Source organism: Erpetoichthys calabaricus, chromosome 14 (assembly GCF_900747795.2).
Source record: "Erpetoichthys calabaricus chromosome 14, fErpCal1.3, whole genome shotgun sequence".
Lineage (NCBI taxonomy): Eukaryota > Metazoa > Chordata > Cladistia > Polypteriformes > Polypteridae > Erpetoichthys > Erpetoichthys calabaricus.
The window spans coordinates 64,773,681-64,789,037 of record NC_041407.2 but is presented as its reverse complement, the minus strand read 5'-3'; the positions used below and the strand labels follow the sequence as shown (position 1 = coordinate 64,789,037).

General features: G+C 35.6%; 1 protein-coding gene across 2 annotated transcripts in view; it reads right to left on the bottom strand.

Moving 5' to 3' along the window:
• The window catches only part of LOC114642148 (nuclear GTPase SLIP-GC-like), a 525,435-nt gene that overhangs the window by 442,399 nt on the left and 67,679 nt on the right, over positions 1 to 15,357 (bottom strand). The window contains exons 13-16 of one of the 2 annotated variants that reach the window (XM_028818645.2): positions 11,650 to 11,823; positions 10,125 to 10,279; positions 5,410 to 5,533; positions 264 to 372 (exon numbers count right to left, since the gene is read on the bottom strand). The exons of the other annotated variant lie outside the window; for it this stretch is intronic. Coding sequence (XP_028674478.1) covers positions 264 to 372; positions 5,410 to 5,533; positions 10,125 to 10,279; positions 11,650 to 11,823 — 562 coding nt within the window. The remainder of the gene's footprint in view (positions 1 to 263; positions 373 to 5,409; positions 5,534 to 10,124; positions 10,280 to 11,649; positions 11,824 to 15,357) is intronic. 2 annotated transcript variants of the gene reach the window in all.

The window sequence follows — 15,357 nt, the reverse complement described above, 5'->3', positions numbered from 1 at the left end:
GGACCTGAGTGCAGCCTTGCAACGGGTGACACCTCAGCACCGAATGCGCTTAATCATTAAAAAGGCTTACAGATGTACAGTGTTTAAAATACCTAGAAACATAAAATACACACAAACATTTCATATTTGAACACGATTTCTGACTAAAAACATTAGGTTACCTTTTTCTGCAACACCTATGATAACATTCTCAATGAAGCTATGCTAAAAAAGAAAATACTATTAAGATATAATTTGAATTCAGAGACAACACTAATCATTACCTTTATAAACTGGATCCAATTTCTCTTGAATGGACTTGATAATAGTGTTATATATGATTATTTTTCTAAGAAGAATTTCATTTTCCAGGCACACTAGTTCTCTTCTTAACTGTAAGTACATCACATGGAAAGAAATTCAGCAAAAGAGAATAATAACCTCTTCATAACTAATTAATTTTACATTTATTACCCAAGATGTTCTTTGTATAGTTCATTAGAGTCACAACTGTAGGTCTCAGAGTGATAAAATACTCTTAATGACACTTCATACAATTAAATACCTAAAAAAAAATTTTTTTTTTATGGTCAAATATGCAAACAGATAAAATTATGATACACTTTTTATTCAGGCCTGCATTTGCTATGTATACATTTAGTTAATATTCTGAAAATAATCACTTGCATAGTGGCCTTTCCCAATCTCTAATGGCACTGATGGTGCCTCCTGCAGCCTCTCATGCTATATAGAGTTACAACTGCATCACAACAAAGGAAAGAAAAACAAGCATTGCAGTTACAAATCATACTTTTGCCCTGAATCCCTGACCTGCATACTAACTCTCACACCACTTTCATAAAAACATTGGACAACACAGTAGGTCCTCTATAGTTGACACAATGTCAGATTACAGCAGCCTTCATTTCATGAGAGGACCATCCTTGCATGAACACCACTCTTCGGTCAAGTCACAGAAATTCTAGCTGCTTTCCTGTGTTTTTGGTTAGATTTAGAGTAAGATGGGGAAGGATTATAAAAGTGTTCCTCTATGGGTGTTCTTCTATTGACTGGAACTTCCACAGAGTGGTCTCTTTTTTAAATTGTTTCAAAGAGGGCAAAAGAATGTTCATTGGCAACTATATAAAGGACGACAGAGACAGACAAAGTAACCCAAACTAGTACTCAAATAAATGCACTTCAAAAATTACTCAAGTAAAAATACATTAGTGGTTTCCACAAATATGCTTGAGGAAAAGTGAAAAATTATCAGATCAATTAACTACTCATATACTCACATTATTTTGAGTTAAACTAGGTTTTTAATGTACTGTTTATATTCTATATTTAGTAGAATGTCTAGTGGGGACTGGGTGGTCATTTGGGCTTGGACCTCTTGCACATTTATTTTCTCCAGCATACCACTAGCTGAACATTTTATTTTTCTGTCCTCCCTGGTCATGTGATCATACCATCAGAGTTATCATTAAAATTATTAGAGACTTAAATAATGAATTTACTAATTTAATCTATACTTAACTTGTTTAACTTAATTATGTAAGTCTGTGTTTATGCATGTATGTATTTAAGTATTATTTTCTGTATTTCAATTTATCTGTTTGTTCATAAATTCTTTATTATTAAAATTGCACTTTTTGCTTTAACTTCTTGTAGGGAACTTTGAGTGAAATATGCTGTTGAAATACATATTGGTGTACTGAAACAATAACAATGTTAAGATTTTGAATATTTTAATAGACATATGTCTTTTCAATAAATTATTTATAGTACTTGCAATAAAACTGGAATGAATAAATGCAAAAATGCAACAATTTTGATACATTTTTATGCATAATACACAAACCAACTTGTTCAGACTAAACGACCTCTAAAATAATGTCTGTAACATACAGCCCTCCCCAAATAGTCCATCCATTACCCAACCTGCTATATCCTAACACAGGGTCATGGGAGTCTGCTGGAGCCAATCCCAGCCAAAACAGGGTGCAAGGCAGGAACAAATCCCAGGCAGGGCGCCAGCCCTCCGCAGGGCACACACACACACACACACACCCACCACACCAGGAACAATTTAGGATCGCCAATTCACCTAACCCGCAAGTCTTTGGACTGTGGGAGGAGCACCCGGAGGAAATCCATGCAGACACGGGGAGAACATGCAAACTCCATGCAGGGAGGACCCAGGAAGTGAACCCAGGTCTCCTTACTGCGAGGCAGCAGCGCTACCACTGCACCACCACCCAAATTGTAGCTTAAATAAATAATAATTAGCTATAGCACTCATATCTACTCCCTCAGAAACTGAGCAATCTTTTTTACTTGATTATTCTAGCTGATATGATTCATTTAGGATATCAAATCAGATAGTATCTAGCATCAATTGAAATGTATTTAACACTTGAAACTGGCAATGTCATTAAACACAGCGAGTTAATAATGCTCTATGACTAATGCTTGTATTAAAGTACTATACAGAAAACAAGCAGAGCTTGCTATCTACCTAGAAAATAAAGCAGTAAGAATGGGTACACTACAGGAAAAAGCAACCACTTATAGCCACGTGTTTGGTGAATGGTGCATTTCTTTCTTCTTTTTGCAAATAAAGATGACAACATGTGATTTAATTTGATTTTCCATTTTCAGTCAAAACTTTGACTGAATTGGAGACAAGAGATTTCCATTCAAGCTAATTGATCACTTCTCCATGCCTGTAACTTTCTAACTTAGCTGGATTTTAAGAATAGACAGGATATTTCTTGAGTGGCTTTTCTTTCAAGTTTGGTCAAACTTGCTGATTCCTAGTGTGGTAGAAATTTAACACCTTATTAAAGAAAGAAACATCCTGTAACAGGACAATTCAGTAATCAGGCAGGAGAAAAGACATTCCTTAGAGGAAGCATTCTTCAAAAGCAGTCTGTTACAGTATAGTCAGAATGATCAGAGAAACAAAGAATAGAGGTTCATTTTATAAACTATTGAATTTACCTACAGTATCAATCAATGCATACATTTTACTCTGGTTGGCAGGGCCAGATTTTCCTATAGGCTAACTAGGCTTCAGCCTAGGGCTTCAAGATCAAGAGGGGCCTACATTCAAATTGTTAGCAAAATTAAAATTACACTATTCTAAAAACAGTGAACACTAAAACACTGAACCGAAAATAAGGAGAAATTCTACGCATATGACTAATAAACAAACATAAAAATGTATTGGTTAATCACAGTAATGATGTATTTTATTATCTCTCATGTAATTTACAAACTTAAAAATGGAAGGTGAAAGGGCCTCATAAGTGGAATAGCCTAGGGCCTCTTTTCATATAAATCTGGCCCTGCTGGTTGGTTAATTGGTTTACACCCAAATGACTACACTATAAAATAAAAATCTGGTAATAATATTCGGGTTCTTCTTATACCTTTTGAGCTGCCCAACCAGCCTTGAAATTTTTGTGCCTATAACAACTGTCAGTTCTTGTTGTTTATAGGATATCTGCTGATTTCTTAGTCATTCTTCAGTACATTTTGTATATTACATCAACCTTTCTTCTGGTAGATTCCTTATTTACTTGACCATCTCAGTATTTTTCATATATTTCATTGTACATTTTGTTGTTCACTTGACCTTTATCTGTTTTTTCTGGTGTGCCAGAACAGGTTTCTGACATTTATTAACCCTTTATGCTTATTTCTTTAAGATGAATGCTATGTTACCCTAAAATTATTCTTCCACACTAGTGGAACATCTGTGATTGACCGTCACATAAGACTAATCAAATCCTCAGAATAAGTCATCGGAAAATAATGAGGCTTCAGTTTTTTCTATCAGTGCTGCAAGATAATTTTATCTATAGTGAGTGATTACCAAAAATGAAAAATTAAAGTAAAGTAAATGTAAAATAGCATGATAAAAAAACAAACTACTTACAAAAATTTCTACTGTATAGTTTACATGTAATTGAGTTAATATAAAATGTTACTATCCACCTCTGGGGTGGACTACAAGGGCATTCATCTATACCGATATTAGATGACATCTTTGGTTTATTATATCCATGCTATGAAGACAAAAGTCAAAAGAATGGAGCTGATAGGTATTATCTCTTGAAGCTGAGAAGGAAGACACAATGGAGTGACTAACCTTCAGAAAAGAAGTGCTTTAAAAACAGTTGAGTATCAGTATTCTTTTTAAGGGGGAATAAATTTTGATGTACTTGTTCAAGAGTTTTTATGTATTGAAACGCATAAAGTGAAATATTTTAGAAAGTTAACATGACAGTAATTTTTGTATTTTTTATACAGAGAAAATATATTAGAAAGATGACATAACTTCATTGTTTTAAAACTGTCTTGATAATCAACAGACAGAAACAGGCAAAATAAAGTATAAAAAAGATCATTTGGCACTGGACGTTTTTAATTTAGGATGTAACTTTAATGATGAAGTAACATAAAGGTTTATAGACCATCTGTTATTAAATATTGAGTGTAATGTGTTTTGGTCCTGGGAGGCTGCAGTGACTGTAGGTTTCTATTTTAACTTAATTACAAGACAATCCTTAAAAGTAACTGAACCTGTAATTTAATGTTATGTCTTTTTAGCATTTTATTCTTATACATCTGAGGATATCATCTAAAGTAACTGTGGTCTAGAACAGATTAGTGACTCTCAGTCTTTCACTTTTGCTTGTCTTTTTCTTTCCAAATATTTTAAACAAGATACTTTATGTTAAAAGACATTCAGATTTAAATGGGACAAGGTTATATGCTAAACTGCTACTTCCTTTGTCCTTTCCCACTCATTGTTAAATGACAGCTGGTTAAAAAAATCAATGAAAAACAGTGAATGCAGCTGTTGAATATGAAAAGAAACAATTGAGGGCTGGGAACTGCAACAGGTTAGTTAGCTGAAATTAAGCCCAAAAATCTTAATTGAGTAAAAGCTGCTTCAGAAGCAATAACTAGCTTCAAGTTAAAAATAAGAAAGAAAGAAAGAAAGAAAGAAAGAAAGAAAGAAAGAAAGAAAGAAAGAAAGAAAGAAAGAAAGAAAGAAAGAAAGAAAATTAGTAAAATACATGCAAAAGTCTAAGTCAGATTGTCTTAATTTCAAATTTTTTGTTCAGTTTGTTCCTTCTAAAATATTCGCAAAAGTAAGGGAAATGGCTATATACAAAAATAGAAAAGTATAATCACCTCGTAAATAAAATACAACCACTTTAATAACAAATTAAAGACACACTTGCAACTATAAGTATTAGCTGAGTAATAAGCAGAATCACTATCGAGACAAATAACACACTTTGTGACAACATTATCAAAGCACAATTCAGGTTTGTGTGACAGTGAACATCATATATCTTGAAAATATTTAATTCTTAACCTTACTAAGAATAAAAATACATTCATACATACTTCAGTTTTAATGAATATCATACGGTAAGACTGAGCAGTTTTCTTTGATTTTAATGCTTTTAGGAAGTTTGATTGAAGCAAACTGAGTTTTCCTTTTATATTACTTGTAGTATCTACATCGAACCTGGAGATAAAAAATTAGCAAAATGATTACTCAGCAATTTAAAAATCAAAGCCATTAAGCTTTAATAACTATAATTTTAAAGATTTTAGTACAGTGGTTTAAGATTATTTCAAATGATGGTGCTGCGTATGTTCGTCCTTCTTGAGGACATCCCTTAATAGTTTCCTCTCAAAAGTGGGCATTTTTTAAAGCATCTGTGAAAATTGGTTTGTCTACAAAGGTGTGTGTCATAAACATGACTTATTTTTAAAGGAGTTTACTTTATTACAAGAATGAACATAAAGGGACATAAAGATTTTACATTAACTGCTGATGCAACACCAAACTTCTATCAATTGCCTTGCACTGGTCTATAATGAACACCTCATAAATATATATCTCATTCTGGTTGGATAAATATAAGCAAAACAAAACCTAGGTCTCTAATCTCCTGACAAATGCCCCCAAAAATGTAACCACCCTTTTTTCTTGATACATTTAGTTCTATAACTACAGTAAGTATTCCTTGCATTGTAAGTCAAGTTAATAATTACATTTAACATTTCTTAAGGACATTAACTTTAACATATTAATATACTGTAACTACTTCATATTTAAACATTATTTTCATTTACAGGTTTAATGTATTTACTGGTCTGACCAGATTACAGTCGAACCCTACAAAGTACTTTGAGTTAACAGTGTTTCTTGATCATTATTTTTACTTTCTTCTGATACTGGAATTTGGCGATCAGATGGAATTTCTCACAGGTGTCTGCGGTTCTTCCTTTTCTCCCCCTGATTCTGAGTTAGGACAATGTTACGAGTCACACAGTCTTTGTCACTATGACTAGACTCATCCTGTTCTGTTCTTTTTCCAGTTTTATCCAGACAGGACAATGTTACGAGTCACACTGTCTTTGTCACTATGACTAGACTCATCCTGTTCTGTTCTTTTTCCAGTTTTATCCAGACAGGACAATGTTACGAGTCACACTGTCTTTGTCACTATGACTAGACTCATCCTGTTCTGTTCTTTTTCCAGTTTTATCCAGACAGGATCACCTGGGTGCAGCAGGGGTAGTTTTCTAGCCTTGTGTCTCTTATTATGACAGTAAGCCTGGTTTCCTTTGGCAGCATTTTCCCTTTTTATGGATATCCATAGATTCTTCTCCAATATCAACACAGTTGCCATTATTTTTCTTACTATTAACAGTTGTGCAGGTTCCTCTTTTGTAGAAGTACTTGAGCTTGATAACTCATCAGTGATAACAGAGGATCCTTCTTTTACAAAATACTCTTGGCGATCTGATCTGCTCTTTCAGCATGTCTGTTTATTTGAGTGGAATGGGGACTTGATGTGTAATATTTAAAGTTCTTTTGTGCTGTAAACTTTCGTCATTCTTCCCTTGTAAACTGCGGACCATTGTCAAAGATGGCCTTTAGTCAACCGATGATTTCTCCAGGTGTATGTATTGTATCTAGAGTAATAATCAGACACAATTAAATGTTTCTCCCCTTAATCACAAAGGTCTATGCCTATCCATTGCCATGATCTATCTGGTGTAGGTTGATGATTCATTTTTGTTGCTTCTCTCAGCTTTTCTAGTTTTTGCATTAACGCTGGACCCACCTATCGCTTTACTAACAAGATTTACTACCTCTCTTTCAGTAGATCTGAGATCTGTTTGTAGCAGGCTTCTGGGATAAGGCATCTGCCACCATTAGAGTTTTTCCAGGTGTTTATTTAGCTGTTACACTGAAACGCATTGAAGTGGTACGGTGTTCAGATCTTTCTTATTAATTAAAGGCATCAGTAACTTGTAACCTCTGATCAATCTGAATTCCTCTAAGCCAATTAGATATTTCTCAAATCTCTCACATGCCCGTACATTAGCCAAACATTTTTTTTTTGATTTGCATATACCTTGTTTATGTCTCCATTAGTTACCTTGAGCATTATGCAACAGGTTTCCACACTGGATTCGCCTGCAACAGAACACTCCTAGTCTGTAGCTGCTGGCATCAACAGATATTGCCATAGCTTTCGGTGTATACGAAAGTGATAATATGGGATATGCCACTAATGTTTCATTCAGTTTGAACAAAGTACGTTCCTGGGGCTGAGTTCACATCCATACTGTGTTTTCTTTCAACAAATCATACAGCAGTTCTGCTATGGATGCCAAATCAGAAATTTACTGCCCCAAATCATTCCCAAGATCCTTTTCAACTGCTCACTCTTATTGCTACAAATTTTATCTGGATCAGGACTAATTCCATGTGTATTTCATGTGCAGCTTTTTTTGTCTATATACACACTTCTTGTCTTTCAACTTTAAACCTAGCTTTTCAAATCTTTCTTGTATATTTTTAAAAATTTTGTTGTGTTGTGTTCTGTCTTTTCAGAAGACTACTATGTCATCCATTTCCAAAGACTACTGTGTCAGCCATATATACCACTACTAATTCCAGCACCTGTAGCAACTAGTGCTATGATAATTCCACAGGTGGAACATTTTGAACAGTAACTTCACAGTAACGAGTGGAGTGATGAACATGCTAAGATCAGATGTTTCCACTTCAAGTGAGATTTGATAAATTTGCCAGCATCAAACAAAAAATATCAAGGCACCTAGATTAGCTAGAATTTTGTCTGTTGTTGGCAGCATGAATTTCTCTCATTTTACATTCTGGTTCAGCTTCTTGAGATCTACACAGATCTGCACAATGCCATTAGGTTTAATTATGGTAAATATGAGCATGCTTCATTCTGTCAGCTGGCTCACTTTCTCCATTACTTCACTCTCCTGGAGTTTCGTTTCCACTTTCAGTATTACAGGTATAGGAACTCTTCTAGCCGTGTGTATTGTGTAAGGCACTATGTCTTCCTTTAAGGGAATCTTTGCTGGGACTGTGTTAAGAATAATACTGCATCCTGTATTCTCTGAACGAGGCCCATTCCTGTATCTTTTGTTCTGCTAAGTAGGTAACTGACTGCAGTATCACTAACTATGTACACAGGAATTATGCATTTTCTTCTTTTGTAGCTGAAGTGGGTTTAAATCAGTCTGATATTGTCTAGTTTTCCTCCTGTGCTGTTCAGGTATGTATGTGGGGTTTGAAGGCTCTGTATTAAATTCAACTCTCCGTATATCTGTTTGTTCATAACCAGGGTGTCTGCTACTGTGTCTGTTTTGAAATCTGCATGCTTCCTATGTATTTTCAGCATCACTGTCCACTGGTCTATGCTGCTATGCCCCTTGTGGATCTCCTAGAAGTAGAAATCTTTTTTTATTCTCTCCCATGAACTCTCATCTTATCATTCTTTAATTTAATATTATTTATTGTATCAGTATGCTGCTGCTGAAGAATGTGAGTTTCCCATTGGGATTAATAAAGTATTTATCTATCTATCTATCTATCTATCTATCTATCTATCTATCTATCTATCTATCTATCTATCTATCTATCTATCTATCTATCTATCTATCTATCTATCTATCTATCTATCTATCTATCTATCTATCTATCTATCTCATGTAGACTTAGAATAGCATACTCTTGTACAATGCTCAATGCATTGCAGCTGGGAACATGGCTTTTCCTTTGTGCTGTGGATTTCTGCATTTACTGCAGATAACTTGTTTTTCCTTGTCCTGGTCATATTTCTCTTTGATGGGCTTTTTGTTTCTTTCCAATCTACTGAACATCTTTATACTGTAGTTTGCATTGTCTCCCTAGAGTTTCCATTTTCAGTTGACATTCTGTTTATGCTTCTTGCTGGATTTCTGTGGGCTACAGTTTGTACGTCAGTCACTGTAGAACCTTGACAGCTGGCTTCCAAGGTAACTTCCAAGGTGCTGCCTTATCATCTCTATTGCTATGTTCAGCTTAAGGGTGGTTATTAACGTCAGGTTTTTTGAAATTTTTTGTCTTAGATTCCCCCTACAAGTCTGTCTCATATTTGTTCATATCTCTGAAATTGCAGGTTTCAGTCAGGTCAAACAGTGCTCAATTATACGCTTCTACATACTCTCTTAGATTATGCAAACATTAATAAAAGAATGCCTATTTGTGAATTAAGTTAATTCTGGTTCTAAATTATTCATAAAATTTGCATTTACAGTTTAAAAATTGTTCACATCTTCCCTGTCCATAAAATTAAACAATTTAAAAATATTCTTAGCCTCCATTCCCATTGAATATAAGCTAACCTGTACTTCTTGTTCCTAATCCTGAACCTTTGTGTCCATTCTGTATCTAGCAAATCTCTGACACCATACCAGCCACTCAGGAGGTCAACTGAAGTCAAAACTTGTTGGGGGGATTAAATTTCAGCATTTTCTTCCCTTTCTTTTATGCTACTGGCACATCAACTTCTAACACCATGACTGAGACGTGACTGCTTTTTATTAAAGGGATTTACTTTATTACAAGAATGGCACCACATGCTTACCTTTTCCTGCAAATAATTTTAATTAAAAAATATATTCCACCACCAACAAGAAAAACAAGTAGATTAGTTGGATGCTTTTCCACTTATAATATTCTTCTAGTGGTGTCTTAAAACAGAAGTGTTATAATAATAAATAATAAAACATAAACTTACTGGAAAGTACTTTTGATGGTGTTATTCACAGCTGCATAAATGGGTGATGCCAGTTTTTTGTTAAGATCAATGAACCCCCAAGTTGATGAATGAAAGCTTCCATGATTTCTGCATAAAGCCTTAAGCGTCTGATGGTAGCCACTTAAATTTGTGTTCTATTGCCAAGATAATATATACATTTAAATGTGTTTGAAAAATTATGACCAACAATATACATTTTGAAAGAAGGATTTCTAGGAGTGTCAAGTTAAAAAGATCTAAATGCCCTGTATAGACCTGACTTACAAATAATCTTTGTTTGTAATTGGGCAACATTTTTTCCTATTCTTAGTAATACCCTACCAACAGCCCCGTCTGCCTCAAACATGTATTTTCATTTTTTGGCCACCATGCCCAACTACCAGATTAAATATGTTTAGTAGACAGTCCTCTCTCCTATTGGGAGGTTCACCAAAATAGAAGTCTCACTGCTGCTTCTGGAGGCCCAAGCCTACACAGTATCCTGTAATGTACTTCTGCTACATTTCACTTCTGCTTCTGCTAAATTTCCATCTTGGGACAAATAAAGATCTATCTATCGAGAAATGTTTTGCATTAATAAAGCTAAAGCATAGACTCGTCAGTATAAAGGTCAGATTTACAAAATTATTTTACCAAGACAAACTAATATAATAAAAGAAGTACCTTCAACTAACTGTTATATGATGATTAACCCAAATGCCATAGGATGTCCAAGAATTCTATTCATTCATTTTGTTATTGTCTCAATTTAGCAGAAACCCTGCTTAAGGTAACTGTGCTGGGCTCCCTAGGTACCTTGGTATAAATAAAGGAACCTTTAAATCGTCCAGAGCTTCAGCTGATTATTTTAAAAAACAGAAATCCCTGACACTCTCATTTCTATCTATCTACTCAGGCGTCATGAAAACCATGGATATGCTTCATGGCTCTATATATGACCAGCAGACTCTGTAGTTCTCAAAATGATAGATTTTCACTTTCATAGAGAGCTGCTCTCTTGCTATGGTCTAGCCCACACCCTGAGGATTTATATCTTGCTTTACTAGAATGGCATTAGGCTATAACTGCTTTCTCATACCTTAACCTAAGATCCCTTGATTCTCTTTAGAAGTCTTATAATGATAAGTACAGTAGTTCCCCCTGTTGTTTTTCCATTCATTACTTTAATCTTTTACTCATTCAGTGCTCTATAAATCTTTTTAAAGTTTCCAGACAACAGTCATAGAATTTCTCAAAGGAATTGCACCAAAAGTCTGACCAGGAGTAGGCCCAAATTAGATTAGATTTTTGAGCCAGTTAGTTCCGCTTTCCTACTCTGAGATGCTTGATAAATATGGGCACAGGTCTGTGGCTGGGGTTCCCTGCTGTGCTCTCCCAATCATCTCTCATTTAACAAATCAGCTAAACAGAACATAAACTAACTAAAATGCTTCAAAATACATTAAGCTCTCCTTTTGTAAAAGTTTGAGATACATTGTTGAAGCCAATAAATTTATTTACTTACAGGATTTAAAATTGAATCAAGGATATCCTGACAGTTGTTTACAGCTTCTTGAGCACCACTTTGCAGCTTTGTCTGCAGAGTTGTTTGAATTTGATCCAAGGAAAACTCCAAGTCTTTGATTTGAGGTGAAAGATTACTTTTCAGTTCTTCGTACAGTGACAAATTCTCATTTGCCTGAAAAATAAAATATTAAAGCCAATAAAATCACATTCAAATTCAAAGGGAAAGTCTTTGCCAATAACTGAGATGTGAGGTAAAATGGCTGGTTGGAAATTGGTCTCGTCCGTTGCGAGAGATGGACGTCTGAAGCGGAGCTCCATTAGCAGTGGTGTTATTTTTTATTTTATTTTCTTATTATCCTGAGATATCCTGTATTTATCCAACCCGAGGGTTCTACTACAGCATATATAAACATGGTTGGCAAGAAATGGTCTCAGAAAGAAATAGAAAAGAAAACTAAAGATGCATCCAAGCCCAGACCGACAAGTCCAAGTTCAAGTTCAAGGTATGGCCTTTCAGAGACTGACCTGGAACAGATGGGCGAAAGCCCAGACTCCTCGGGACCACAGTCCGCAGCATCGTCTCCAGTTGAGAGCGAATTGGGGAGCGAATGTGTGAGTGACGGAGGTCACAATAGCTTGCTGATTGGAGAAGATCATTTGAAACTGGAAAAGGCCTTGCAGTCCGCGCTTTCACCTACTCCACGCGAGCTGGGAACATTGGCTGTAATAGAGCCCGCTGCTTCACCTACGGTGCTCGCAAGCAGAAATGATCTATCCGAACTGAAGGTAATGATCGCTGAGCTCAAGCAAGAGATAAAGAATGATATAAAGAAAGGCAAGCAAAAAGGCAAGTGAGAAGCTGCGACGGGAGCTGCAAGAGCTGCGGCAGAATAACAAAGACTCGGAGAAATGCGTATATATCCTTTTTGAGGCTGCCTTTAGTGGTATGCTGGATAAAACTGAGGAGCACATTCAGGAAAACGTGTCTAAACTGAGCACATTTGTTTGTGTTTGTTAATGATTATATATAATCATAGTTTGTTAATGATTATATTTTAGGCATATAGTATTTAGACTATATTGGCAATAGATATCTCTACTTTTTAATCCTAAAACGCCGCTGCGTGGGGGCTTGTTTTTGCTTTGGACGTGCTCTGTCTCTAGGTATGTCAGAGGACCGAGACTTTGTGAAGTGGGGTCCAGCCTCACGTGGGGAGGAAAATGGGAGGGGTGGGGGGATAAGGGGGGGGAGAGAAAGAGAGCAGGCTATATCTAATCTATCCTTTTAATCCTTCTAATTATAACTACCAATGTAACAATAGGCTGCATGACAATAACTCATGGGGAATTAGGAAATTAAGGTAAAAGCTGTCTCACTTCCAGTTAAGACTATAAAATGACATCAAAAACTCAGAATCAATATCTCCATGATAGGACAGTTAACTTTGTGAGCTGGAATGTTAAAGGCCTGAATCACGAATTAAAGAGAAAGAAAGTACTCTCTCACCTAACAGGTTTAAAGGCTAAAATAGTATTTTTACAGGAGACCCACTTACAAAGCAAGGATCAGTTCCGTCTGCAAAAGGACTGGGCTGGCCAAATGTTCCATTCTAGCTTTACAAAGAAAACTAGACGTGTGGGAATTCTCATACATAGAACAGTCTCATTTGTAGCATCAGATGTAGTATCTGATCCGGAAGGGAGATACAGTATGTGATGGTCATGGGCAACTTATTGAACTGTAAAATGATTTTGATAAATGTTTATGCACCTAATGTCGATAAGGAATTCATACAAAACATATTTGCATCCATTCCCAATGTGAACACTCATAAAATTATAATGGCTGGGGACTTTAACTGTGTTTTAAATCTACTCTTAGATAGGACTCCTGTCACTGGGGTGATGACATCTAACACTGCAAAGATAATTACACAGTTTGTAACTGACCACAACTTATCAGACGCTTAGAGGTTTCTAAACCAAAACACAAGAACATATTCTTTCTACTCACCCATACATCATTGCTACTCAAGAATAGATTGTTTCTTTATAGATAATAATTTCTTGCCTATGATTAAATCTTGCAAGTACGATGCTATTGTTATTTCTGACCATGCACCTCTGATCTTGGAGCTAAAGTCACTATGCCCCACACACTCACTTCATAGATGGCGTCTTAACCCACTTCTATTAGCAGATGAGAACTGTACAGAATTTATATCCAAACAAATCAGTTTCTTCCTAGAGACAAATACATCCTCAGAGGTTTCTGCAGGAATACACTGGGGAAACTCTAAAGGCCTTCTTAAGAGGACAGATTATTTCATATCTTTCCCACAGGAATAAATTAGAAACCAAGAAAGTATCAGAACTAAAAAGCGAAATTAGTAGAATAGATGAAGAACATGCCAGGCTTCCAAGCAAGGCTCTACATAGGAAAAGGCAGGCTCTGCATTCAGAACTCAACCTCTTGACAACTAAAGAAACTGAACAACTAATTTATAAATCCAGACATCATTACTATGAACTATACTATACTATAAATCCTTATATTCTACTGAGTTTAAAGAAGACAACACACAATCTAATGCATTTCTGGATACATTACAGTTACCACAAATAGATACTTTTAGTGCGGAGGAACTGGATAAACCTCTGGCGCTATCAGAATTACTAGATGCTATAAAGTCACTTCAAGGCGGGAAAGCAGCAGGCCCTGATGGCTACCCTGCAGAATTTTATAAGAAATTCTCCGCTCAGCTAGCTCCCCTCCTATTAGCAACATTTATAGAAGCTAGAGACAATCAAATTCTACCTCAAACTTTTCGCCAAGCATTAATCACCATCTTTCCTAAACAAAATAAGGACTTATTACAATGTGCATCATACAGACTAATTTCACTTCTGAATAATGATGTTAAGATACTCTCAAAAATCATAGCTAGAAGGATGGAGAAAGTGTTGCCTTCGGTAATATCACAAGATCAAACTGGATTTATCAAGGATCGACACTTATCCTCCAATCTTCGACGCCTGTTTAATGTAATATACTCACCAACAAAGACACCTCAGAAATATTATCATTGGAAGCAGAAAAAACATTTGACATGATTGAATGAATGGAAATACCTTTTCACTACATTAGAGAAATTTGGATTTGGCCCGAACATTTGTGCATGGATCAAACTACTGTATACTAATCCAGAACCTTCAGTTTGTATTAACAACATTTGTTCAGCCTACTTTAAACTAGAACGTGGTACCAGACAAGGATGCCCCTTGGTACCACTGCTATTTGCAATCGCCATTGAACTACTAGCGGTTCACTGTCGAAATGCTGATCAGATAAATGGGATTATCAGAGAAGGACTGGAACAGAAAATTTCTCTCTATGCAGATGATATGGTACTGTATATATCAGACCCACAAAATTCTGTGCCTGTAGTTTTAACAGCACTTACAGAATTTCAAAAGATCTCTGGTCTCAGAATTAATCTGAATAAAAGTGTACGCTTTCCAGTGAATTCTCAAGCATATTAGACCTTTTATCATCGCAGATCAATTCAAATACCTAGGGGTAAACATCACAAGTAAACACAATGCTCTTTATCAACAAAATTTCGCCGTTTGTATGGAAAAAATTAAGCAAGACTTGTATAGATGGTCAACCCTTCATCTCACTCTAGCTGGAAGAATTAACGTT